Source organism: Salvelinus fontinalis, chromosome 40 (assembly GCF_029448725.1).
Source record: "Salvelinus fontinalis isolate EN_2023a chromosome 40, ASM2944872v1, whole genome shotgun sequence".
In the NCBI taxonomy this organism is placed as follows: domain Eukaryota; kingdom Metazoa; phylum Chordata; class Actinopteri; order Salmoniformes; family Salmonidae; genus Salvelinus; species Salvelinus fontinalis.
The window spans coordinates 14,552,625-14,579,382 of record NC_074704.1 but is presented as its reverse complement, the minus strand read 5'-3'; the positions used below and the strand labels follow the sequence as shown (position 1 = coordinate 14,579,382).

Below are 26,758 nucleotides of genomic sequence, written 5' to 3'. Positions count from 1 at the left end.
AGAAAACACATGTTGTATAGGAAATGATAGATACACTAGTTCTTAATGCAATCGCCGTGTTAGAATTCTAAAAATAACTTCATTACGACATACAGCTTAGTTATAGCGAGAGAGTACCCAAAATCTGGGCGCAAACGACTATTTCACATGTTCGACAGATATATGAAATAGCATCATAAAATGGGTCCTACTTTTGATGATCTTTCATCAGAATGTTGTACAAGGGGTCCTTTGTCCAGAACAATCGTTGTTTGGATTTAGAATGCCCTCTTCTCCAGTCAATTACCACGGAAAGCTAGCAAAGTAGCGCGAAGCTCTGCTTCCTGAACAAAGGCACACAACGCAGCACGCCTAACGTCCCAAATAAAATTTCAATAATCTAATAAAACTATATTGAAAAAACATATTTTACGATGATATTGTCACATGTATCAAATAAAATCAAAGCCGGAGATATTAGTCGTCCATAACGACAGCTTTACAGAAGGCAAAACCAGGTCCCTTCACGCGCTCTCCAGAAAACAGGAAACTGGTGACACGTCATGCCGAGAGCTTTAATTCGACCCCAGATCAAGTTATACACTCCATTTCTTCTCTCACTGCCTGTCGACATCTAGTGGAAGACGTATGAAGTGCATGTATACTGATATATATGAAGCCCATTTATAGGCAGGCCCTAGAACAGAGCATCGATTTCAGATTTTCCACTTCCTGTCAGGAAGTTTACTGCAAAATGAGTTGTTTGACTCACAGATATAATTCAAACGGTTTTAGAAACTAGAGAGTGTTTTCTATCCAATAGTAATAATAATATGCATATTGTACGAGCAAGAATTGAGTACGAGGCCGTTTAAATTGGGCACGATTTTCCCCCAAAGTGAAAACAGCACCCTCTATCCTCAACAGGTTTTAACACCAAACATCAGTTCAACAACTGCAGAGTTTGTGCCTCTGAGTTTTAGAAGATACTTACGAGTGTTAATCAGGGAATGGTTTCTCAAAACCATCGTATGGCTAAGTTCATCGTTAGAACCACTGGATGCCTTAAGATGCGTTTGGGAAACCGGGCCCGGAAATCCAGTTTCCTTCTCTTCTTCCTCCTCCTTTTTCAATGTAACAGTCATCTTCCCCTCTTTCACTCTGAACGCTTCACCCTCTTCTTTCACAGTAACGGCCTCAGCCTCTACTTCTTGTTTTACTGTGATATCCTCCTCTCCTTTAGCACGGGGGTAGTTTAGTGACTGCATGGCCGAGGATGTTAGCTAGCTAGGCTAATGCTAACTTAACCAGACCGTTCGCTGAATAATAACAACACCGTAAATATGAAATGAAATAGGATAACTAACTAGACGACAGACGAGGGTTTAAAACACAGTGGCTACTATACACTAAAGCGTCTAAAGAGCTTTATTGGTTCAGCTATTTTGTCGCGCAAGCTACCGAGGTGGCGGAATAACTGTGGCTGCTGTTGAAAGAAGCTTTCCGACCACTAGATTATACGTCACACTAACAGCATTGCCTTAAAGTCGCAGACCGCAATCTGCTGACTGGAGTGGGTAACGCAGTTGAGTAAAACGTATATTTTATTTTCAGACAAAAAGTTAAAGGGTAGGAATCAGGGACGTCGCTAGAACTAAAATATTAATTAGCCCCCCCTAAATAAATCAATATCAGTCAATATATTTTTTCTGTGATTTCTTTTTTTTGTCAACCGTTCCATCGCATCTTAAACTTTTTACCAGTCCGGCACTAGGACCGGGGGAGGCTGCTGCTGAACTAGTGACTGTTTGACTTTCTTCAGCAAAGATATACTAGAAGAGAGGGGAACCTCTACACAGAACTGAACTGAATCAACGATTGCGAACAGAAATACTAGGAGAGAGGGGTACGCCTACACTGAACTGAATCAAAGATGGCGGACAGAAGTACTAGAAGAGAGGGGTGCCCCTACACAGAACTGAACTGAATCAAAGATGGCGGACAGAAATACTAGGATGGAAGCAAATGTAAGGGATTATAACGTCATAACTGATCATGCAAAAAAACATGTACAGTTGACAGGAATGTTAGTTCATGTAGAGACAAATGATTATGCATTTTTAAAATCATAGTTCATTTACGAAAATCGTGATTTAGCCAGCTAGCTGACTAGCTAACATTAGCCAGCTAGCTGGCTAGCTTTATGGATGTTGTGACATGAGTATGAAATTGTAATTCTGGTTGTTTTAGGGACTCCTGAAACAACCAGCAAACCAGGCTGTCGTTTTGGGAAACAGTGGATGTATAGAATCTAGCTAGCTGAAGAATTTAATGCAAATTTAATGTACAATTTTGTAAGCTTGCCTTGCTGATATTTGCCATGCAGATAGATGAAATCGCGTAGCTAGCTGTGTTCTTGCTTATTGTGCAGTGGATGATTAAAATCCCTGTATGCCCATGGATGTGTAGCTAGCTATCTAGCCGATCTGTGTATGGACCCAAACGTTTGGTATACATATTAGTTAAGAACCTAGCTATGAACCTCATCTATCATAGCCAGTTGTATCAACTTCAAAACAGTCTGAATGACATTAATGAAGCCTATGGAGTAGAATATAATATCATGTTGTACCAAGGATGCAAGTCGTATATACATGTAGTTATTACCATGCATGAGATCCCCACATTGTAGCCTGTACATTTAATATATTCACTGATCATGTACTCTACCTTGGCAAATAAATGTGCAGTTTAGGTATGAATGTCTTTGAGATTATTTATCAGGAGATTCCAATTCCAGTCTTTGAATGACGCTGTGTCTTCATGTATGTATTACAATTATACACTTCAACAGTGTTTACCAATCTTGGTCCTGGGACATAAATGGTTACACATTAACTAATAGACTATAAACAGGATTTAACTAGTTAATTCAAATATACAGAAATATAATGTTAAAAACAGTACACTACACTTCCTATGCATCATGTAAATACTCCAACACCGGTTCATCTCAACATCTAATGCCCTTCATCTGCATTGATCTGATAAACACAGGATAGGTGGAGTATTTCATCACATTACACGTCATTTCAACCAGTAGAGAATGTGAAACGCTTTATTGAAAAGCTCATTATCCAAGTGTTATAAATACAAGTTCAATCTGTACTTCAATGCACATCTGTTGTGCATTATAAAAACAGAGGAAGAAAGAGGAGGGGGCGAGAGAGGTGTAAAAGACAGAAAGGGAAAGAGGTAAGCACATAGGAGCAGGGAAGGCAGCACATGATTAATGAATCACAGTGCTACCTAAATATTCTCTCAGTTCATCACAATTACATAACAGTGTCTCTAGCCGGCCTAAAGGTTGAAAGCAGGTGAGGTGGCGATGATGGGACTGGGGGTTGGCATCCTCTCACATCAAAACATACCTGCAGACGAGAGACCGATGGAGAGAGAGAGCATGTTTAAGCCTTGTGTTTTTATTTTTTATTCTAACATTGTTAGTCATCAATCAGGAGGTGAAATGCAAAACTGACCTTGGATCATTAACTCTGGGACTACTGCATCTCTGTCTGTATTTCAATGTAAAGCATCTCTTTAATAATACTGTTGACCTGAGCAAGTGACCTCTCACATCTGAACATGCTGTGCCCTCTATGCAGCCAGTCCAGATGCAGGAGGGGTTCACCGACACAGCTGATATAACCTAGAGCATTTAGGGAGAAGGGGAGAGAGGGATGAAGTGAAGGAGAGAGAATGTTATTGAGAAAATAAGGTAGTTAAAGCCAAAGTGTTCAACAGGAATCTGTTTGTGGCCTCACCTGGTGTCCACACCACACTAAGTGGCTGCAGAGTACTTTATGCTGAAAAACATGAACGGACAAACAATATAGCGTAGTTATAGAAATTATTAAGTGTCTTACTATTCTCCATGACATGAGTGTGTAGATGTCGGTTATAGGGTGTCTAATTGTTCTACATTTTTTTCAATATTAGGGATTTAAAATACCTGTTTTGTTTTTGCACAGACAACACACCCTACCTAAACTGCACCCTCACCTGAGAAGTAGAAATCAAAGGGAGAGAAACTGTGAATTGAATAACCGCAGTTGAAATGGAAGAATACTTTGGTTGTGCATAGTGTAGTCTATGGTGTTGCCAGGGAACAGCACCCTCTTTGAAGAAGGAGGAGGTGAAGATCTCCTGCACACGGATTGCCTCTCTTGCTGCGTTGTTGGACCCCATCCTTGAAACATCCTGCAGAGCAGCAGACTCCTCCTCTGGCACACGGCGGCGAGCTGCAGATCCCCTCCTGGTCCTCGTGTTCATCCTCATGAAGTTACGCAGGACACAGGTAGCCTTCACACACCTGAATTTCTCCAGGAGGCAGTCCCAGATGACCCTGGTCACCCAACCATGCAGTGCCCTACACGGTAACTGTAGGCAATAGTTTTGAAGGAATCTCAAGTTACAAGGTATCTGTAGGAATATGGAAGACAATGGAATTATTAGACTGTTACATCACCAGGTCATTGTGGATTACTAAAGTATAATATCCCTGATAACAAATCATGATAACATTGGATTGAAAGAAGCATGGGCACACATATGTACATGTGTAGCATGTGACAATAACAGGATCATATGAAGGATGGCATCACAAATTAATACATAAATACCACTTGAAGCTTGATGATGAGTTGATCATTTGAATCAGCTGTGCAGTGCGAAGGCAAAAACAACAATGTACCTATTTGACTCCCCAGGACTGAGAACCACTGCTCTTCATTGGGACCTCTTCATATGTAGACTGGCTTTCATAGCGCTCTTTATCTGAGGACAGAAAACCTAACAAGAAACACACTTCATTGTAGTCAAATTACACCACACTGAATATTATGTTATTATTATCTCCATCCTCACTTCTAGGGGCTGGAACTACACAAAAGTACCTGCCCTATCCAGAATAGCCTCCTCTCTCACTGACAGTTGGTGCTGCTATCCTTTCACCCTCCTCCATGGCTGTTAGCTAGCTACCTACAAATGCATTTGGAGTTTGTTTTTTACAGTGATAAATACATCAAGATAGCTAGCTAATATGAAGTTAGGTATCTGGTAATATTTATTTCTCTTAGCTATCTATCTATAAAGTATTTGAAGTTGGTTAGATAGCTAGCTAGCCAACTAGCTAGCTCATTTAGCAGCTCATTTGAGTTAGCCTGCACTGTAGCGAGTTAGTTAATAATATATATATTTTTTTTTACATTTTCCAAATCTATTTACTTACTTGAATACGTTCTCCCAGCCATTTGGACAACTGGAAACAGGGCAGTAAAATTTGTCCCCAGAGTGTTTTAGAGGATATTAATATTGAACTATGTACCCATTTAATAACCAGACCTTCATACAAACTTGCTCTGCTGAATTCTTGACGGAGTCACAACGGGTGGCCTAAGCGGCATCTAGTCCATCTGCTGACTGGACGCAGTTGAGTAAAATGTACATTTTATTTTCAGACAAAAAAGTTAAAGGGTAGGAAGCATGAGTTTTTACACACCAGTGTAACAACACAGTGTGGTTAAAGACGTAGTAACTTAGTTGTAGTCACGATCTGGTTACGAACGAGTACAAACAGTTATGTCTTTGTTTAAGAGTTACAAAATTAAAATTACATTTTAAATGTTTTCTTTACTCAAGTATGATATTGGCTACTTTTTCCACCACTGTATTTTTATAATGATCAATTGCGTCATGCAGCCATTCCTCTGGGTAACCCCGCTGTCTGAAACACTCATCCAGCCATTCCTCTGGGTAACCCCGCTGTCTGAAACGCTCATCCAGCCATTCCTCTGGGTAACCCCGCTGTCTGAAACACTCATCCAGCCATTCCTCTGGGTAACCCCGCTGTCTGAAACACTCATCCAGCCATTCCTCTGGGTAACCCCGCTGTCTGAAACACTCATCCAGCCATTCCTCTGGGTAACCCCGCTGTCTGAAACACTCATCCAGCCATTCCTCTGGGTAACCCCGCTGTCTGAAACGCTCATCCAGCCATTCCTCTGGGTAACCCCGCTGTCTGAAACACTCATCCAGTCATTCCTCTGGGTAACCCCACTGTCTGAAACACTCATCCAGCCATTCCTCTGGGTAACCCCGCTGTCTGAAACACTCATCCAGACATTCCTCTGGGTAACCCCGCTGTCTGAAACACTCATCCAGCCATTCCTCTGGGTAACCCCGCTGTCTGAAACACTCATCCAGACATTCGGCTTGTTTGTCATAGTCACTCTGTGTACTACAAATCCTGTGTATGCGACTGCATTGGCTGATGGGGAGGCTCTTTTTTAGGGGTGTAGGGTGGAAGCTGTCTCCGCGTAACAGGGAATTCCTGTCCGTCTGCTTCCTGTATAGGTCTGTGCTAAAGCCACACCCCTCCCTCTTAATCAAAATGTCCAGATAACTTGTTTCATGCACATCAAAGGTGAGGGTGAATTTCAGATGTTCACTGCTTGTATTGATGAAGGAGTGGAATCGATGAAGTTCCTCTGCTGTGCCCTGGAATAGAAGGAACACGTCATCAATGAAGCCTTTTTCAGAGCCTGATGAGGTGCTAGAATGGATTGTTAGGGCTGTCAATCACATTCTTCTCAAACAACCCTGCATACAGATAGGGATAATTAGATTATATTTTTAAACTACAATGACCATAATTCACTGCATGACTACTTGTCTTGTCTGTTTATTTTACACCTGCTATGTAAAAGAGACAGAAGAATGCATGGTGATCAATGCTATTCGGGATCCTTGGGACATCCCTACCCTAAACCCTAACCATAACCCCTACCTTAACCATTTTAAATGTCAACTCCAATTGGCTAGAGACGTCCCAAGGATGTATCTCTACCTGAAAATACATTATCTAAGTGTTTGATAGTTGGTATTCAGCAGTCAATAAGCCTTATTTACTTTAATGAACTACTAAAATAGTGATTTTGTCAGAAAGCATAGACAGCAGCTCTACACTTTATTGACTGACTGATCCAGTCATCCTTCCATCCCTCATCAGCCTTCCTCTCCTCTGAAGACCCAGTGAGGGTGGAGCTCAGTCAGAGAGCTGTTGAGGGACTGGTTAGGAAGAACACTTCTACAGCCAGAGAGGTGAGAAGTCACACATGGTTTAGATGGCAAATATTTATGTCCTCTTAGTGGTTCATCACGTCAGCAAAAGGGAATATGTTCCATCATCTATGTTTATTTACATTAGTGCAAATTGTCCACTGATATGGGTGTAATTTCTCACCCCTTTTGGTTGTATGAAAATGAATTTCCCCTCAGGCACACACATTTGTTCGTTGCTATTATTAAGGTCATTTGTGTAGAATGTACGTTTCCCAAATCAGTCACCCCACCTCTTTACGTTGCTTATTTATATTTAGTGGCCTGACTGCATCCAGACTGTCAAAGGCCCATCCTGGTAGATCTGAACCTAATGCAGCTTAGAGTGATCGGATGACAGAAGTCACATTTAGGTGCCAGGTGTAACTGAGGCCATAGATGCTCCATATCCTTTACTTTTAATGTTTTATATAATATTACGAAATGCGTTTATTTCTGTTTTGCAGGGGCAGTCAAGAAATGGAACAGCAAGGCCACAGAACATGACATAAGCAGAGCTGTGGGAGACCACCTCAAGCCCCTGGTAGAGCCGGGGGTGGTGTTTACCACTCCACCACGCCTTCAGCAGGCTGGAAAATTGATGCTGTTTTTCATCGTAACATGGACCAAGAGTCTGTTGATTGGTCAGTCATTGGGTTCATTTGTTGAAATCAAATTAAGCTTTATTTATACAGCACATTTCAGACATGGATGCAACACAATGGCTTCACAGGGGGAAAAAAGAAGAAAATAAACATAAATATTTAGTACACAAACAGAAGACTAACAACTGTAAGACTAATGAACATTCTAAGGAAATTCCATTGATTAAAATATTAATTGGATGCAATATCCAACCCAAAATATAAGCTTGTTTTTTTTTAGGAAGGGCTCTGAAAGACACTATGGGGGTATCCACTGAAAGTTGACTAGTAACAACAACTAGGACCTAAATGACACCCACTAAGTCTGCCCAAGAAGAGGCAAACAAAAGAAAAACCCACAACAAACTTAAAGACAGGAAGCAAACCAAAAAGGTGGAGCAACTAAAGGTGTTGACTCTTCACATCTATCAAGACAACTGGAGCACTGGGCCAGACACTCTTAAATAGAACCTGGACCAGCTCAGGTGAAACACCTTCCCACTAACGAGATGGACAAGCCAGCACAGGTGTAACACATACTGACTAACGAGGTGACACCAATCAGTGCATCCTACGTGCTAACGAGCTAATGAGCTAGACATGCTAACGAGCTAGATGTGCTAACGAGCTATAGTATACAACCTCAAAACCAAAGTCTGTAACACCTTCCCCTTAGGACAACAAATATATTTATGACTCAATTTATTAGGATTGTTAATAAAATTGATTATAGACCGATTTATTATACTGTGTCCATGTGTATAAGCTGCGAGTACGTTGAAATTAAACAGAAATTAAATAGTTTTCTTTTCAATTAAAACCAAACTTATATTGTACGGCGGTCATAGTCATTTTTTAGTGATATTTTGCTAGGTGGGATATCCCCAATGTCACAGTTTAAACGTGTCCAAATCAATAGTCCAAATGCAGAAACAGTTTTTGACAAATTGAAAACCTAAATGTAAAATGTACTATATACACAAACATCTGCCACAATAATCATATTACTTGTATTTATTTAAACAAGCTCCTTATAAACTGCACAAGCACCAGAAACGCTGTTGTTTTGACAAGTAGCAATAAATCACTGATATCGATTAGGGGGGAAATCAGGTTGTTTGTGCTGTTGAAACTAACAACAACAAAAAATACATGTAAATGGGAGATATAGGGGTCGCTAAACAAAGGAACGCAACACAACACTCTTTTCTCTGTATATATCAATGATGTCGCTCTTGCTGCGGGCGATTCCCTGATCCACCTCTACGCAGACAATACCATTCTGTATACTTCTGGCCCTTCCTTGGACACTGTGCTAACTAACCTCCAAACGAGCTTCAATGCCATACAACACTACTTCCGTGGCCTCCAACTGCTATAAAACGCTAGTAAAACCAAATGCATGCTTTTCAACCGTTCGCTGCCCGCATCCGCCCGCCCGACTAGCATCACCACCCTGGACGGTTCCGACTTAGAATATGTGGACAACTATAAATACCTAGGTGTCTGGCTAGACTGTAAACTCTCCTTCCAGACTCATATTAAACATCTCCAATCCAAAATCAATCTAGAATTGGCTTTCTATTTCCCAACAAAGCCTCCTTCACTCACACCACCAAACTTACCCTAGTAAAACTGACTATCCTACCGATCCTCGACTTCGGCGATGTCATCTACAAAATAGCTTCCAACACTCTACTCAGCAAACTGAATGCAGTCTATCACAGTGCCATCCGTTTTGTTACCAAATCACCTTATACCACCCACCACTGCGACTTGTATGCTCTAGTCGGCTGGCCCTCGCTACATATTCGTCGCCAGACCCACTGGCTCCAGGTCATCTATAAGTCTATGCTAGGTAAAGCTCCGCCTTATCTCAGTTCACTGGTCACGATAACAACACCCACCCGTAGCACACGTTCCAGCAGGTATATCTCACTGATCATCCTCAAAGCCAACACCTCATTTGGCCGCCTTTCCTTCCAGTTCTCTGCTGCCAGTGAGTGGAACAAATTGCAAAAATCGCTGAAGTTGGAGACTTTTATTTCCCTCGCCAACTTTAAACATCAGCTATCTGAGCAGCTAACCGATCGCTGCAGCTGTACATAGTCCATCTGTAAATAGCCCACCCAATCTACCTACCTCATCCCCATATTGTTTTTATTTGATTTACTTTTCTTCTCTTTAGCACACCAGTATCTCTACTTGCACATCATCATCTGCTCATTTATCACTCCAGTGTTAATCTGCTAAATTGTAATTATTCGCTCCTATGGCCTATTTATTGCCTACCTCCTCATGCCTTTTGCCCACACTGCATATAGACTTTCTTTTTTCTACTGTGTCATTGACTTGTTTATTGTGTTATTGGCTTGTTTATTGTTTACTCCATGTTATTCCATGTGTAATTCTATGTTGTTGTCTGTGTCACACTGCTTTGCTTTATCTTGGCCAGGTCGCAGTTGCAAATGAGAACTTGTTCTCAACTAGCCTACCTGGTTAAATAAAGGTGAAATAAAAAAATAAAAAAACATTTGTCATCACTCATCAATATCATCTTGAAATCAATTGTGCCAAGAGGAGGGAGATGAGGTTGCACGTACTGTTAAAACTAACAGCTCAAAACCCACACGTAATCTGGGAATAATGTGTACATTACTGGTTAGAGGACAATTTGTAGAAAACAGCTAGCTACGTTTTGAAGTGTTGCATTTTGATTCAAGTGGGTCACCAACATGGTAAGTGTAACACAGCTCTTTTTGTGTTAGTCACTTGTTAAATCACACAAATAGTACTCTTCCAATTCAGAGCCTGGATTTCCCCCAAGGCTAAAATCCATATCATGTTGAAATCAATTGAATGTGGCAAACATTAGGGTTCTACATTGTGAAATTCCTTAAAATACTCCAACTAAAATGTTAAAAACAATCTACATTGTGACATTATTTCATTGATATCACGAAACAATTCCTTCATGTATGTATTTTCTGATGTTTGATCAGAGATCTTTTATCAGAGTATCTCTGGTCACACAGATCACAGCGATAAGATTTCTCTCCTGTGTGTGTTCTCTTGTGTAGAGTCAGAGAGCCAGATCGACCAAAACTCTTCCCACATTGACCACAGATATAAGGTTTTTCTCCTGTGTGTGTTCTCTGGTGTAGAGTCAGAGTGCCAGATGTAGTACATCTCTTCCCACATTGACCACAGCTATAAGGTTTCTCTCCTGTGTGTATTCTCTGGTGCACTGTCAGCTCTCCAGATCGACCAAAATTCTTCCCACATTGATCACAGATGTAAGATTTCTCTCCTGTGTGTGTTCTCTGGTGTTGAGTCAGATGGCCAGGATGACCAAAACTCTTCCCACATTGATCACAGCTGTAAGGCTTCTCTCCTGTGTGTATTCTCTGGTGTTGAGTCAGCTCTCCAGATTGACTAAAACTCTTCCCACATTGATCACAGCTATAAGGTTTCTCTCCTGTGTGTATTCTCTGGTGCACTGTCAGATCTCCAGATCGAAGAAATCTCTTCCCACATTGACCACAGCTATAAGGTTTCTCTCCTGTGTGTGTTCTCTGGTGCAGCGTCAGAGCGCCAGATGTAGAAAAACTCTTCCCACATTGACCACAGCTATAAGGTTTCTCTCCTGTGTGTATTCTCTGGTGTTGAATCAGATGGCAAGATTGACCAAAACTCTTCCCACATTGAACACAGCTAAAAGGTTTATCTCCTGTGTGTGTTCTCTGATGAATTTTATTGCCTGATGAGGTGAATCTCTTCCCACAGTCAGAGCTGCAGTGAGTTCTCTTCCCTGTGGATCTCTGCAGGTGTTTTATGAGGTGTTCTGATCTGCAGAGACTCTTCTCTGCCTCTTCAGCATCATGAGGTTGTTGAGGCTCCCCAGAGGATCCACGATAGTGAAGTATCTCTCCTGTGTGAACAACAAAGTCAGACAGATGATTAAAGGCCCACAACAGCGGAAATCCATTGTAAAAGGTGATGCCAAAAGCGTAGCCATGATGTTGTACAACAATTGACGTCTGTAATGAATGTTAAAATTATTTGACAATTGTCTTAAAATGAGCAACAATAATCATATTTTGTATTGTTTTCACATTCGTAGTAACATCGATGATTGTAGGCTAGAAATAAGTTATTCATGTTGTTGAAACTCTAAGCAGCGTGCCAGACAACTTTTGGTCTCCAATATAGGCCCCTTTCTGTGTTTAATAAAATTGCGGCACGAGGGCAAAGCACATACAATTTGATTGTAGAAACTCCTCCCTGCTAATGAGGAAACCGATAGTTATGGATGTAGTATATCTGCTAATGAGGAAACCACTAGTTATGGATGTAGTATATCTGCTAATGAGGAAACCAGTAGTTATGGATGTAGTATATCTGGTAATAAGGAAACCGCTAGTTATGGATGTAGTATATCTGCTAATGAGGAAACCGATAGTTATGGATGTAGTATATCTGGTAATGAGGAAACCACTAGTTATGGATGTAGTATATCTGCCTGGAACAAAAATGGTGAGCAAAGATTTTAGTTTTTCACAAAGAATACTGAATATGAATGGGGGAAACTCAGGGGAGAAACCTTCATTTCCAGGTTGCTTATGAGTGCATTTCACACTACTTTGGATTATAATTGTAACGCTCGTTTGAATGTCCTGCTTAATATAATGTTTGTGTCATCACAAATCAACCACCTTGTATTTAAAAAACACTTCAACCAGTAAAATGCTCTTTGGCTAGCTTTTCCATCAACCTGACAATGAGGGTTTGTACACTGTTTGCCAAATTGGCCCATCACTTCACCTAACAACAAATATACCTGTAATGAACGAAGAAGCACTTTGGTTGTTGTTGCATGACATACATAGTGTACTCTAGGACCCATAACAACAACATAGACCTACTGTAGGACCCATAACTTCACCAAACAACAAATAAAGGAAAATAGCTCTGTGTGTTGTACAATAGCCTATCCATCAAGGAACAGTTCTCTACACATTATGAGCAAAGTATCTCTGTGTCCAAACAGACTAACGAGACCCTAAAGTAAAACAAGCAAACAATAACATTATAAACATCAATTTGTTAGGGATGTTGGATCCAACGTGGAGCATGGCATAACTGTCTTGACCAGAGTAATGAATGAAGAAGCACTTTGGTTGTTGTTGCATGTCGTGATGTTTATTGAAGAACCGCGTTAATGACAGTATCCATTTGGGTGTTGTCAATAAAGTTACGATTATTATTTTTATTTTTTTTCACCTTTTTTTAACCAGGTAGGCCAGTTGAGAACAAGTTCTCATTTACAACTGCGACCTGGCCATGATAAAGCAAAGCAGTGAGACAAAAACAGTTGTCCTTGGATAAACGTTACACGTGGGATAAACAAACGTACAGTCAATAACACAAGAGAAAAATACAGTGTGTGCAAATGGAGTACGGAGGTAAGGCAATAAATAGGCCATAGTAGCGAAGTAATTACAATATAGCACATTAACACTGGAGTGATAGATGTGCAGATGATGATGTGCAAGTAGAAATACTGGTCTGCAAAAGAGCAAAAAAAGTAAATAAAAACATGGGGATGAGGTAGGCAGTTGGATGAGCTATTTACAGATGGGCTGTGTACAGCTGCAGCAATCGGTAAGCTGCTCAGATAGCTGATGCTTAATGTTAGTGAGGGAGATATAAGTCTCCAACTTCAGCGATTTTTGCAATTCGTTCTAGTCATTGGCAGCAGAGAACTGGAAGGAAAGGCGGCCAAAGGGGGTGTTGGCTTTGGGGATGAACTGTGAGATATACGTGCTTGAGCGCGTGCTACGGGTGGGTGTTGCTATGGTGACCAGTGAGCTGTGATAAGGTGGAGCTTTACCTAGCAAAGACTTATAGATGACCTGGAGCCAGTGGGTCTGGCGCCAAATATGTAGCGAGGGCCAGCCAACAAGAGCATACAGGTCGCAGTGGTGGGTGGTATATGGGGCTTTAATGACAAAACGGATGGCACTGTGATAGACTGCATCCAGTTTGCTATGTAGAGTGTTGGAGGCTATTTTGTTAATGACATCGCCGATCCGTTTTACGAGGGTGTTTGGCAGCATGAGTGAAGGAGGCTTTGTTGCGAAATAGGAAGCCAATTCTAGATTAAATTTAGGATTGGAGATGCTTACTGTGAGTCTGGAAGGAGAGTTTACAGTCTCACCAGACACCTAGGTATTTGTAGTTGTCCACATATTCCAAGTCACAACCGTCCAGAGTGGTGATGCTAGTCGGGTGGGCGGGTGCGGGCAGCGATCGGTTGAAGAGCATGCATTTAGTTTTACTTACTTTTAAGAGCAGTTGGAGGCCACAGAAGGAGTGTTGTATTGAAGCTCGATTGGAGCTTTGTTAGTTGGTGAACTAGGCGAGTCAGTCTTTTGAGAAATCAAGGCTGTTGAGTCTGCCAATTAGAATTCGGTGATTGACAGAGTCGAAAGCCTTGGCCAGGTCGATGAAGACGACTGCACAGTACTGTCTCTTATCGATGGCGGTGGGATTCGAAATGGTCGGTAATCCGTTTGTTAACTTGGCTTTCGAAGACCTTAGAAGGGCAGGGTAGAATAGACATAGGTCTGTAGCAGTTTGCGTCTAGAGTGTCTCCCCCTTTGAAGAGGGGGATGACCGCGGCAGCTTTCCAATCTTTGGGAATCTCAGACGATACGAAGGAGAGGTTGAACAGACTAGTAATAGGGGTTGCAACAATTTAGGCAGATAATTTTAGAAAGAGAGGGTCCAGATTGTCTAGCCTGGATGATTTGTAGGGGTCCAGATGTTGCAGCTCTTTCAGAACATCAGCTATCTGGATTTGGATAAAGGAGAAATGGATGGGAGCTTTGGCGGGTTGCTGTTGAGGGTGCCGGGCAGTTGACCGGGGTAGGGGTAGCCAAGTGGAAAGCATGGCCAGCCGTAGAAAAATGCATATTGAAATTCTCAATTTTAGTGGATTTATCGGTGGTGACAGTGTTTCCTAGCCTCAGTGCAGTGGGCAGCTGGGATGAGGTGCTCTTATTCTCCATGGACTTTACAGTGTCCCAAAACTTTTTGGAGTTAGAGCTACAGGATGCAAATTTCTGTTTGAAAAAGCTAGCCTTTGCTTTCTGAACTGACTGTGTGTATTGGTTCCTGATTTCTCTGAAAAGTTGCATATCGCGGGGACTATTCGATCCTAGTGCAGTACACCACAGGATGTTTTTGTGCTGGTCGAGGGCAGTCAGGTCTAGAGTGAACCAAGGGCAATATCTGTTCTTAGTAAAACATTTTTTGAAAGGGGCATGCTTATTTAAGGTGGTGAGGAAATTACTTTTCAAGAACAACCAGGCATCCTCTACTGACAGGATGTGGTCAAAATCCTTCCAAGATACCCGGGCCAGGTCAATTAGAAAGGCCTGCTTGCAGAAGTGTTTGAGGGAGCGTTTGACAGTGATGAGGGGTGATCGTTTGACCGCGGACCCATAACGGATGCAGGCAACGATCGCTGAGATCCTGATTGAAAACAGCAGAGGTGTATTTGGAGGGCAAGTTGGTCAGGATAATATCTATGAGGATGCCCATGTTTACGGATTTAGGGTTGTACCTGGTGGGTTCCTTGATAATTTGTGTGAGATTGAGGGCATCTAGCTTGGATTGTAGGACGGCCGGGGTGTTAAGCATATCCCAGTTTAGGTCACCTAATAGAATGGACTCTGAAGATAGATGGGGGGGCAATCAATTCACATATGGTGTCAATGGCACAGCTGGGAGCTGAGGGGGGTCTATAACAGGTGGCAACAGTGAGATACATATTTCTGGAAAGATTCATATTTAAAATTAGAAGGTCAAACTGTTTGGGCATGGACTGGGAAGTATGACAGAACTCTTTGCAGGCCATCTCTGCAGTAGATTGCAACTCTCTTTTTGACAGTTCTATCTTGAAGGAAAATGTTGTAGTTGGGGATGGAAATTTCTGAATTTTTGGTGACCTTCCTAAGCCAGGATTCAGACACGGCAAAGACATTAAAGTTGGCGGAGTGTGCTAAAGCAGTGAGTAAAACAAACTTAGGGAGGAGGCTTCTGATGTTAACATGCATGAAACAAAGGCTTTTTGAATACAGAAGTCAACAAATGAGAGTGCCTGGGGACACACAGGGCCTGGGTTAACCTCTACATCACCTGAGGAACAGAGGAGTAGGATGAGGGCACGGCTAAAGGCTATCAGAACTGGTTGTCTAGTGCATTGTGAACAGAGAATAAAAGGAGCAGATTTCTGGGCGTGGTAGGATAGATTCAAGGCATAATGTACAGACAGGGTATGGTAGTGTGCGAGTACAGTGGAGGTAAACCTAGGCATTGAGTGACGATAAGAGAGGCTGCATCTCTGGAGTTATGCAAGGTGAGGTCACTGCATGTGTGGGAGGTGGGACAAAAGAGTTCTCTGAGGCATGTTGAGTGGGACTAGGGGCTCCGCAGTAAAATAAAACAATGATAACTAAACACCAGTTTACAAGGCATATTGACATTAGAGAGACATAAAGCGAGGCATAAAGCAATCACAGGTGTTGATTGGGAGAGCTAGCTAAGACAACAACGGGTAAGACAACAGTTAATCAGCTAAGACAACAACAACACGTAAAATCGCAATGAATGGGCAGAGAGGGTCAGTTAACTACACACTGGGCCTGAGTTCGAGGCCGACAGATAAACAAAATAAACAAAATGGAGAACCGTGACTAATGAACAGTCCAGCAGGCTTCAGCTATGTTGCCAAGTGATCATAGGGTCCAGTGAACAGTGATATATGAACCAGGGAAGCCGTTAGGTAGTCGTTACTATGCTAGCCGGGAGCCGCACCTGGCTCGAGGCTAACTGGTGCTAGCTTCGGGACAAAGGTGTCACCGACGTCTGGCAAAGGCCGGTTGAGGGCACATCTGACGGAATTGAGTCGGCAGACCAGTCGTGATGGATCGGCGGGGCTCTGTGTCGACAAAGGGTCCAGGCCAATTGGCAAAATAGGTATTGTAGCTGGCTAACTGAGGCTAACTGGTGCTCGCTTCAGGACAAGGGCGTTAGCCACTATAGCCAATCCGGTGCAAAGGTCCAGAGCTTACGGCAGGAATCCGGTGATGTAGTGGCTTCTAGTCGTCTTAGTGAAGAGTCTGGGAGGCATCAGCTGTGTAGCCGAGTGATCATAGGGTCCACTAAACAGGCCGGGAGATGGGCCTGGCTCAATGCTAGCTTTGAGGCTGGGCCACTCGGTAGCAGCTAGCCAGCTGCGATTATCTGGTGTAATGGTCCAGAGCTTACGGCAGGAATACGGTGATGTAGTGGAGAAAAACAGTCCGATATGCTCAGGGTTGATATCGCGCTGTGCAGACTGGCAGGTATTATCCAGGCTAAAAGCGGCTTGTGTCTGAGCTAAAAAGGTAAAGGCCGCTAGCAGTGGCTACCAATGACTAAATATCTAGTAGCTAATTAGCTGGTTAGCTTCTGATGGCTAGCTTCTGATGGAGGTTCTAGCTATTAGGTCTAAAAAATAGCAGATCCGTATCACATTGGGTGAGGAGGGTTGCCGGAAGGTACATTTAATTTAAAAATGGAAAAAGAGATTGAAATATATTGCAATATATACAAAAAAGACCAAAAAACCATACCATTTACAACAAACATGTCTTAATGCTACGCCATCTTGGATTACAAGATGACTCTGTTAAAAACCATTGAATTTAGCAAACGCTGAAATTATTTAGTATTTTGGTGCCCATGAAAACTGTTTCCCCAGTGTAACATAAGGAGACACTAAATGATACGTAGTTCGAGTGCATTTCAGAATACAAAAAAACTGTCCGACAGCAAGATCCCTTATTTAAGTTGAAGTTCATCATATGACAAGCGTAACGTTATGACTATAACTACTGTTCCCCTAAGGAGAGAAACTAGGTACAACATACTATCAAATCCACACATTGTGAATATAACTACTGTTCCCTGAAGTAGGGAAACTAGGTACAACATAGTATCAAACCCACGCCTCGCTGGAAGCCCCGCCTTGCATTTCAGAGGACCCAGTTGATAGTTGATACAATGTTTCAAGATCGTTGTAGACAGGTCATGTGCAAAAAATTTGATTTATAGGATATTTTCTACCTGCAGGCTGCAATGTTTTTATTTGTTGGCTTTATGTAGGCAATGTTTACATAGTTGGCATCTAGAATTCATCCATGATGTCATAATGGCAATAAAAGTTACTTTTAGATTTGTATAATTTTCATTTAGACAGAATGTAGATTAATCACAGACAATGAATTTGAGATACTATTATAAATTAAATGAAACTGTTCCATGAAAATATGCATGTGAAAATACAAACTGGCCCGCAGATTGGTAGAAATGGTAAGATACTTGGCATTCCAAGTGGAAAAGGTTGCCGAGCGCTGGTGTAGCCCATTACAGGAAACTTCAGGAGCATAATGGCAGAATTTCTCTCTTCTGGTTAGGTTATCTTGATCTCTGGCTCCCTCGAGTCATTTGTGTGTTTTAATTATTTGATCAAACAGCGTGCTTAAAGCATCAGACCAGTTCAGTGCATATACAGTGGGGCAAAAAAGTATTTAGTCAGCCACCAATTGTGCAAGTTCTCCCACTTAAAAAGATGAGAGAGGCCTGTAATTTTCATCATAGGTACACTTCAACTATGACAGACAAAATGAGAAAAAAAATCCAGAAAATCACATTGTAGGATTTTTAATGAATTTATTTGCAAATTATGGTGGAAAATAAGTATTTGGTCACCTACAAACAAGCAAGATTTCTGGCTCTCACAGACCTGTAACTTCTTCTTTAAGAGGCTCCTCTGTCCTCCACTCGTTACGTGTATTAATGGCACCTGTTTGAACTTGTTATCAGTATAAAATACACCTGTCCACAACCTCAAACAGTCACACTCCAAACTCCACTATGGCCAAGACCAAAGAGCTGTCAAAGGACACCAGAAACAAAATTGTAGACCTGCACCAGGCTGGGAAGACTGAATCTGCAATAGGTAAGCAGCTTGGTTTGAAGAAATCAACTGTGGGAGCAATTATTAGGAAATGGAAGACATACAAGACCACTGATAATCTCCCTCGATCTGGGGCTCCACGCAAGATCTCACCCTGTGGGGTCAAAATGATCACAAGAACGGTGAGCAAAAATCCCAGAACCACACGGGGGGACCTAGTGAATGACCTGCAGAGAGCTGGGACCAAAGTAACAAAGCCTACCATCAGTAACACACTACGCCGCCAGGGACTCAAATCCTGCAGTGCCAGACGTGTCCCCCTGCTTAAGCCAGTACATGTCCAGGCCCGTCTGAAGTTTGCTAGAGAGCATTTGGATGATCCAGAAGAAGATTGGGAGAATGTCATATGGTCAGATGAAACCAAAATATAACTTTTTGGTAAAAACTCAACTGGTCGTGTTTGGAGGACAAAGAATGCTGAGTTGCATCCAAAGAACATCATACCTACTGTGAAGCATGGGGGTGGAAACATCATGCGTTGGGGCTGTTTTTCTGCAAAGGGACCAGGACGACTGATCCGTGTAAAGGAAAGAATGAATGGGGTCATGTATCGTGAGATTTTGAGTGAAAACCTCCTTCCATCAGCAAGGGCATTGAAGATGAAACGTGGCTGGGTCTTTCAGCATGACAATGATCCCAAACACACCGCCCGGGCAACGAAGGAGTGGCTTCGTAAGAAGCATTTCAAGGTCCTGGAGTGGCCTAGCCAGTCTCCAGATCTCAACCCCATTGAAAATCTTTGGAGGGAGTTGAATGTCTGTGTTGCCCAGCAACAGCCCCAAAACATCACTGCTCTAGAGGAGATCTGCATGGAGGAATGGGCCAAAATACCAGCAACAGTGTGTGAAAACCTTGTGAAGACTTACATAAAACGTTTGACCTCTGTCATTGCCAACAAAGGGTTTATAACAAAGTATTGAGATAAACTTTTGTTATTGGCCAAATACTTATTTTCCACCATAATTTGCTAATAAATTCATAAAAAATCCTACAATGTGATTTTCTGGATTTTTTTTCTCATTTTGTCTGTCATAGATGAAGTGTACCTATGATGAAAATTACAGGCCTCTCTCATCTTTTTAAGTGGGAGAACTTGCACAATTGGTGGCTGACTAAATACTTTTTTGCCCCACTGTAGTTGATTTAATTAAAACACATGGGGTGTGTCTATATATTGAAAAATACACATAACATTTCAAACAATCGATTGGTAGAAAGAACAGATGACTCTTGGTTGACCAAGATTTATTTTAGGTGGGGACAGCACTAGAACATGATTTTGGGGCTCCTGAGTGGCGCAGCGGTCTAAGACACTGCATCTCAGCGCTTGAGGCTTTACTACAGACACCCCGGTTCGAGTCCAGGCTGTGTTGGGAGTTAAATAAAGGTTACATTTTAAATTAAATAAAACATAGTTCATTCAGAAAGTTCAGACCCCTCCCCCTTTTCCACATTTTGATACGTTACAGCTTTATCTTAAAATGGATTTAAAAAAAAATTAATCCTCATTAATCTACACACAATAATGAAAAAGTGAAAACAGGTCAAAAACAGAAATAATTTATTTACATAAGTATTCAGACCCTTTACTATGAGACTCGAAATTGCTTTCAGGTGCATCCTGTTTCCATTAATCATCCTTGAGATATATGTTCGGAGTCCACCTATGGTAAATTCAATTGATTGGACATGATTTGGAAGGCACAGATCTGGGGAAGGGCACCAAAAAAAATCTGCAGCATTGAAGGTCCCCAAGAACACAGTGGCCTCCATCATTCTTAAATTGAATACTCTTCCTAGAGCTGACCACCTGGCCAAACTGAGCGATTGAGGGAGAAGGGCCTTGGCCAAGAACCCGATGGCCACTCTGACAGAGCTCCAGAGTTCCTCTGTGGAGATGGGAGAACCGTCCAGAACGACAACCATCTCTGCAGCACTCCACCAATCAGATTTTTATGGTAGAGTGGCCAGACAGAAACCACTCCTCAGTAAAAGGCACATGACAGCCTGCTTGGAGTTTGACAAAAGGCACCTAAAGGACTCTCTGACCATGAGAAACAAGATTCTCTGGTCTGATGAAACCAAGATTGAACTCTTTGGCCTGAATGCCAAGCATCACGTCTGGAGGAAACCTGGCACTATCCCTACGGTGAAGCATAGTGGTGGCAGCATCATGCTGTGGGGATGTTCTTCAGCAGCAAGGACTGGGAGACTAGTCAGGATCAAGGGAAATATGAACAGAGCAAAGTGGAGAGAGATCCTTGATGAAAGACCTGCTCCAGAGTGCTCAGGACCTCAGACTGGGGGAGAAGATTCACCGTCCAACAGGACAACGACCTTTTACACACAGCCAAGACAACGCAGGAGTGGCTTCGTAGAAGTCTCTGTATGTCCTTGAGTGACATAGCAGGAGCCCGGACTTGAGCCCGATCTAACATCTCTGGAGAGACCTGAAAATAGCTGTGCAGTGATGTTCCCCATCCAACTTGACAGAGCTTGAGAGGATCTGCAGAGAAGAATGGAAGAAACTCCGCAAATACAGGTGTGCCAAATAAATTAGCTAAATGAAAGGGGGGGAAAGAATTTAATCAATTTTAGAATAAGGGTTTAACTTCACTAGGGTAGGGGGCACTAATTTTTACTTCTGTAAGTAAACTGCCTGCTACTCAGGCCCAGAAGCTAAGATATGCATATAATTGGTAGATTTGGATAGAAAACACTCAAAAGTTTCCAAAACTGTAAAAAATGTCTGTGAGTATAACAGAACTGATTTGGCAGGCGAAAACCTGAGAAAAATCCATCCAGGAAGTGGGATTTTTTATGTTTGTAGTTTTCTATTGAATGCCATTACAGTATCCATTGACTTAGGACTCAAATTGCACTTCCTGTGGCTTCCACTAGACGTCAACAATCTTTAGAAATGGTTTCAGGCTTGTATTCTGAAAAATGAAGGAGTAAGACCACTCTGTATGAGTGGACCATTCAGTGTCCGAGCTTTTTCATGCGCACGACCGAGAGCGTGCCTTTCTTGTTTACCTTTTATAATGACAACGTTATTGTCCGGTTGAAATATTATTGATTATTATGACTAAAAACAACCTGAGGATTGATTATAAACAACGGTTGACATGTTTCTACGAACTTTACAGATACTATTTACATTTTTCGTCTGCCGCCTGTTGTGACTACGTTTGAGCCTGTGGGTTACTAAACAAAACACGCAAACAAAACTGAGGTTTTTGGATATAAACATGGACTTTATCGAACAAAACTAAAATTTATTGAGTAAATGGGAGTCTTGTGAGGGCAACCATATGAAGTTCATCAAAGGTAAGTGATTCATTTTATCACTATTTCTGACTTGTGTAACTCCTATACTTGGCTGGGTACTGTTTGTAATGATTTGTCTGCTGGGCGCTGTTCTCAGATAATCGCATGGTATGCTTTCGCCGTAAAGCCTTTTTGAAATCTAACACCATGGTTGGATTAACAAGAAGTTAATCTTTAAACTGATGTATAACACTGTGGGTTTTATGAATTTTTATAATGAGTATTTCTGTTTTTGAATTTGTCGCTCTGCAATTTCACTGGATGTTGGCCAGGTGTGACGCTAGCGTTCCACGTATCCGAGTGAGGTTAACGTAACAAAATGTGGAAAAAGTCAAGGGGTCTGAAAGCACTGTATACAGCACCATCTCCCCAATAAGCATTCCTGTCTTTTCTGTAGATGTTATATCCCTGTATTGCTACTGCTGTATCAAAGGAATTATCTCAGTGAGTTTCAGAGATGAACAGTACAGTGCATTCCAAATTCAATAGGCAGGCAAGTAAACAAAAACGTTTTCAAATAAAAACTATTCCAGAAAATGTCAAAGCGTATATAACGCCCGTCCAAGAGACGGTCGACCAATCGCCTTCACATTGTCCTGCTGTGACACGCAGTTCCTAATTCTCACGAAAATCCCTTTTTAAAGTCAGGGTATAAGTCGAGAAACATGCCTATTTTCCTTGAAAATACGTAATGGTACGATTGCAAAGCTATACGATATTACAGAGAACAAGTTGATTATCTCACATTTCTGAAAATATTTGTTATGTGGTTCTTCTTGTTCACAAGGGTAATTAAGGGTAATTGAGGGTAATTAATGCCAATGTTATTTTCTTTAAGCTGTTAATACGAATTGAAAGGAATTTCCGATATCCCAATTTCTTAGTGTTTCTGGTGATAGCAAGTGATAGTGATACACAAGCTAGGTCTATTTGAAACATTGCCATCCCATGGCAGCATTTACCAGCCACCAGGTTTAGAAGATTTAAAACCCACGTAAAATATATTTAAAACCCAAATCTATTTTTGTCCAAAGTTAAGATATAAATTATTAAAACGGAACATAATTCATGCTGTTTATTATTTTAGGCTATTTTAGTTTTGGGGTCAAACAGGTTTGTTATTTTATTTCAGTTTACTAAACAGTTTTCCCATAATTACTTTTTCTATAATAAGCATGGAGGTTCCCCTATCAACCAGTCAAGGTGCTGGTGACAAAGCGGGACAGACGGAACCCTTCTGTGGTAACAGACAGGGGCGATTTGTAATCAAATCTAATTCCCAGGAATGGGGTTCATATGAACCACAGAGACTGTGTAGGATAATAACATGGCCGTGTCCAACCCTGCTTGTTCCCTCGACTCCACTACCAACCACCAATCTCCAACAGGGCCCTTAACCTGTATCACTAGACACCTCATAGTGTGCTACAGGTAGGAATCAGCAATGAATCCCAATAATGAGACATCTCTGGGAGGGGTGTCAGCAACATTTAAAAATATATATATAGTGTTTTAACCATTTTTTACAAATCCGTCAAGACACCAACTTAGACATTACTGTGAAATGCTTTACTACAAGCCCTTAACCAACAGTGCAGTTCAAGAAGAAGAAAACATTTAACAAGTAGACTAAAATAAAAAGTAATAATAAAAAGTAGCACAATGAGAATAACAATAACGAGGCTATATACAGGGGGCACCAGTACCGAGTCAGTGTGCGGGGGTACAGGCTAGTTGAGGTTAATCTGTACATGAAGGTGGGGGCGTAGTGACTATGCATAGGTAAAACAACCAGCAAGTAGCAGCAATGCACAAAGGGGGGGTGGGGGGGGGTCAATGTAAATTGTCCGGCGGCGATTTTATGAATTGTCCAGCAGTCTTATGGCTTGGGGGTAGAAGCTGTTGAGGAGGCTTTTGGTCCTAGACTTGGTGCTCCGGTACCGCTTGCCGTGCGGTAGCAGAGAAAACAGTCTATGACTTGGGTGACTGGAGTCTCTGACAATTTTGTGGGCTTTCCTCTGACACCACCTATTATATAGATCCTGGATGGCAGGAAGCTTGGCCACAGTGATGTACTGGGCCTTTCGCACTACCCTCTGTAGTGGCTTCACTGTCAGATCCAGAGCAGTTGCCATATATCAGGTGGTGATGCAACCGGTCAGGATGCTCTCGATGGTGCAGCTGTTTTACCTTTTGAGGATCTGGGGACCCATGCCAAATCTTTTCAGTCTCCTGAGGGGGAAAAGGTTTCGTTGTGCCCTCTTCATGACTGTTTTGGTATATACCCACGTGGGTGATTAAAAGATGAACTGAGGTCCAACCGCCATATAAAGTCCAAAGAAGAAAAAGAAGCCTGAAGGAAGGAGAAATGACGAGAAACTAATTTGGTTTACCTTTTGGGGCATCGCGACTGGTTACCTATTTTGATGTGATATGAAAGTATTGTGTGAACTTATGTTGATGTGATATGAAAGTACAGCGATTTAGGTTTCTAGAAACGTATCGCAATTGAGAATCGATTCACATTTAGGTGGATTATTTGACCTGCCAGAGCCAGTCTACCTCTGAAAATAACATACAGTCCTTGGACCTTGAGGAGTAACAGGGGCAGCAATCAGCAGTAGAAACAAAAACACAGCGTACTCCCTGCCCGTTTCAGTAAAAAGCTGAGGGATGGGGCTGGAGAAATACAACGATCCATGATATCAACATTAGAGTTTTAACCATGTTTTGAGGATATACAGTGTTCGTTTATATTTACTGACAAACATTGGAGTAAAAACAAGCTTATGTTTTGGGTTCTGATGGGGTATGATAGTTGAACTAAGCTCATGAGGCATTTGTAAATCAATTCTTAAAGAAACAGATGGGTACATATTAATAATGTATTAGTCCCAAAATGGATGTAACAACTGCTGATTGCCCCTTTAAGACTACATATTGGGCTAATCTAAAAGGAGATATTGAAAAGACACAGTATTTCAGGCATTGTCATTGGATAAATTTGATCAATTGTTAACGTTTTGTTGATGGTCCACTCTTGACGTTCTACACGTTACAGTGTAGCTTCAGCCATTCCTACAGAACAACATTTAAGTGTAGAACCCCTTAACTGCATATTGGTTCAATGACTGCAGAGACGGTACTTACTGGTGTTAAACAGATCTCCAACCTCCTCTTCTTCATCCAATGTGACAGTAATCTCCCCCTCCTCCTCTTTCACTCCAAAAACAGCATCCTCCTCTTTCTCTTCCTCCTCTTCTTTTACTGTAACACCTTCCTCCTCTTTCACTCTCAACGCATCTGCCTCTTCTTTCACTGTAACGTATTTCTCTTCTTTCACAGTAACAGCTTCACTCTCTACTTGTTTTTGTATTGTAACATCCGTCTCTTCCTCCTCCTCTTTGACGAGACCTTCTTTCTCCGTCCAGCAGACCGCCTCTTCTTTATCAGGAGGTGAGTAACTTAGTGAACTCATGGTCGGAGATGTTAGCTAGCTAGCATTAGTGACTAGCCTAGTTCAAAGCTAACTTAGCAAACCAGCTAGCTGACGATCAACGTAAATATATAATTAAATGGGCCAACAAGTACATACGACAGAAGTGTGTTTAATACACAGCGACTAATATACACCAAAACAGTGTAAAGAGCGTGAATGTTGTAGCTATGTTTGCTAGAAAGCTACGGAGGTGTCTGACTAGCTGTTGTTGTTGAAGGACCGTCCCATCCACTAGATTATACGTCACACTGGCAGCATAGCCTGAACCGAAAAGACGCACATCGCCATCTGCTGACTGGAGTGGGTAACGCAGTTGAGGAACCAAAAGTATATTTTCATTTATTTCATAAAAGTTTAATAATATATTAAGTCGTTCAAAGAGAAGCATGTGTTGATTGATTCGTGTTTAATGAGTGAGAGTTTAAAACAAACTTTACACCCACTACATATTTGCATTGATCCATACTTCTGACATGGATCATTTTGACCCCAGAGGCATATCTTTTATCATAGCCAAAATGTGGTTTATTAAATTCTTCCAATTTTTCATGACTTTGTCAATCAACTTGTTCTTAATAAATCTAAATCATGGTTTAGTGTTTCTGTATAAATATGGACTTTTAACAAATTCAAATCCTTTGGAGTCATTTTGGCCCCAGCCAAAAGCACCTTTAGATAAATAGGACGTTTATTTCAAATCAAAATCAAATCACATTTTATTGGTCACATACACATGTTTAGCAGATGTTATTGTGGGTGTAGCGAAATAATTGTGTTTCTAGCTCCGATGGTGCAGCAATAACTAACAAGTAATATATAACAATTTCACAACATATACCCAATACACACAAATCTAAGTATTTGAATCTAGGTTTCTCTGTAGACATGATCCATCCCACCAGAGGGTGGAGGGGCACCTGTATCAGTGGTTTCGCCCTGATAGACACCTGCAGACACACAGTATAGTGCCTCCCATGTACTCTCCTAAGATTGGACTTTTCTATACCACGTGACATATGACTGTGTACAAAACTGCCAATGGTAGAAAACTCTCCCAGC

The 26,758-nt window shown here is 41.6% G+C and overlaps 2 protein-coding genes and 2 long non-coding RNA genes across 4 annotated transcripts in view; 1 reads left to right on the top strand and 3 right to left on the bottom strand.

Annotated features, from left to right (window-relative positions):
• The first annotated feature begins 1,593 nt into the window (after positions 1-1,593).
• On the top strand, positions 1,594-2,741 carry LOC129839107 (uncharacterized). The gene is made up of 2 exons (XR_008756985.1): positions 1,594-2,006; positions 2,230-2,741. It is a non-coding gene; the product is annotated as an uncharacterized LOC129839107 (long non-coding RNA).
• A 342-nt stretch (positions 2,742-3,083) lies between these two features.
• Positions 3,084-4,433, bottom strand: LOC129839109 (uncharacterized). Its single transcript, XR_008756987.1, has 2 exons — positions 3,804-4,433; positions 3,084-3,688 (listed from the first exon to the last, which is right to left on the bottom strand). It is a non-coding gene; the product is annotated as an uncharacterized LOC129839109 (long non-coding RNA).
• A 257-nt stretch (positions 4,434-4,690) lies between these two features.
• LOC129839064 (zinc finger protein OZF-like) overlaps positions 4,691-26,758 on the bottom strand; it is a 442,535-nt gene continuing 420,467 nt past the window's right edge. The window contains exon 2 of the mRNA XM_055906334.1: positions 4,691-4,830. Within this exon, the coding sequence (XP_055762309.1) occupies positions 4,733-4,830 (98 nt within the window). The 3' untranslated portion in view covers positions 4,691-4,732. The remainder of the gene's footprint in view (positions 4,831-26,758) is intronic.
• LOC129839071 (zinc finger protein 664-like) lies at positions 7,795-25,971 on the bottom strand. The gene is made up of 2 exons (XM_055906342.1): positions 25,351-25,971; positions 7,795-11,712 (listed from the first exon to the last, which is right to left on the bottom strand). The coding sequence occupies exons 1-2, from the start codon at positions 25,676-25,678 to the stop codon at positions 10,754-10,756; spliced, it is 1,287 nt and encodes a 428-aa protein (XP_055762317.1). The 5' UTR covers positions 25,679-25,971; the 3' UTR covers positions 7,795-10,753.

Coding starts and splice junctions, on each gene's coding strand:
- LOC129839071 (XM_055906342.1), bottom strand. CDS start 25,678: ATGAGTTCACTAAGTTACTCACCTCCTGATAAAGAAGAGGCGGTCTGC. Junction 11,713..25,350: donor TGGAGATCTGTTTAACACCA/GTAAGTACCGTC, acceptor TTGTTCACACAG/GAGAGATACTTCACTATCGT.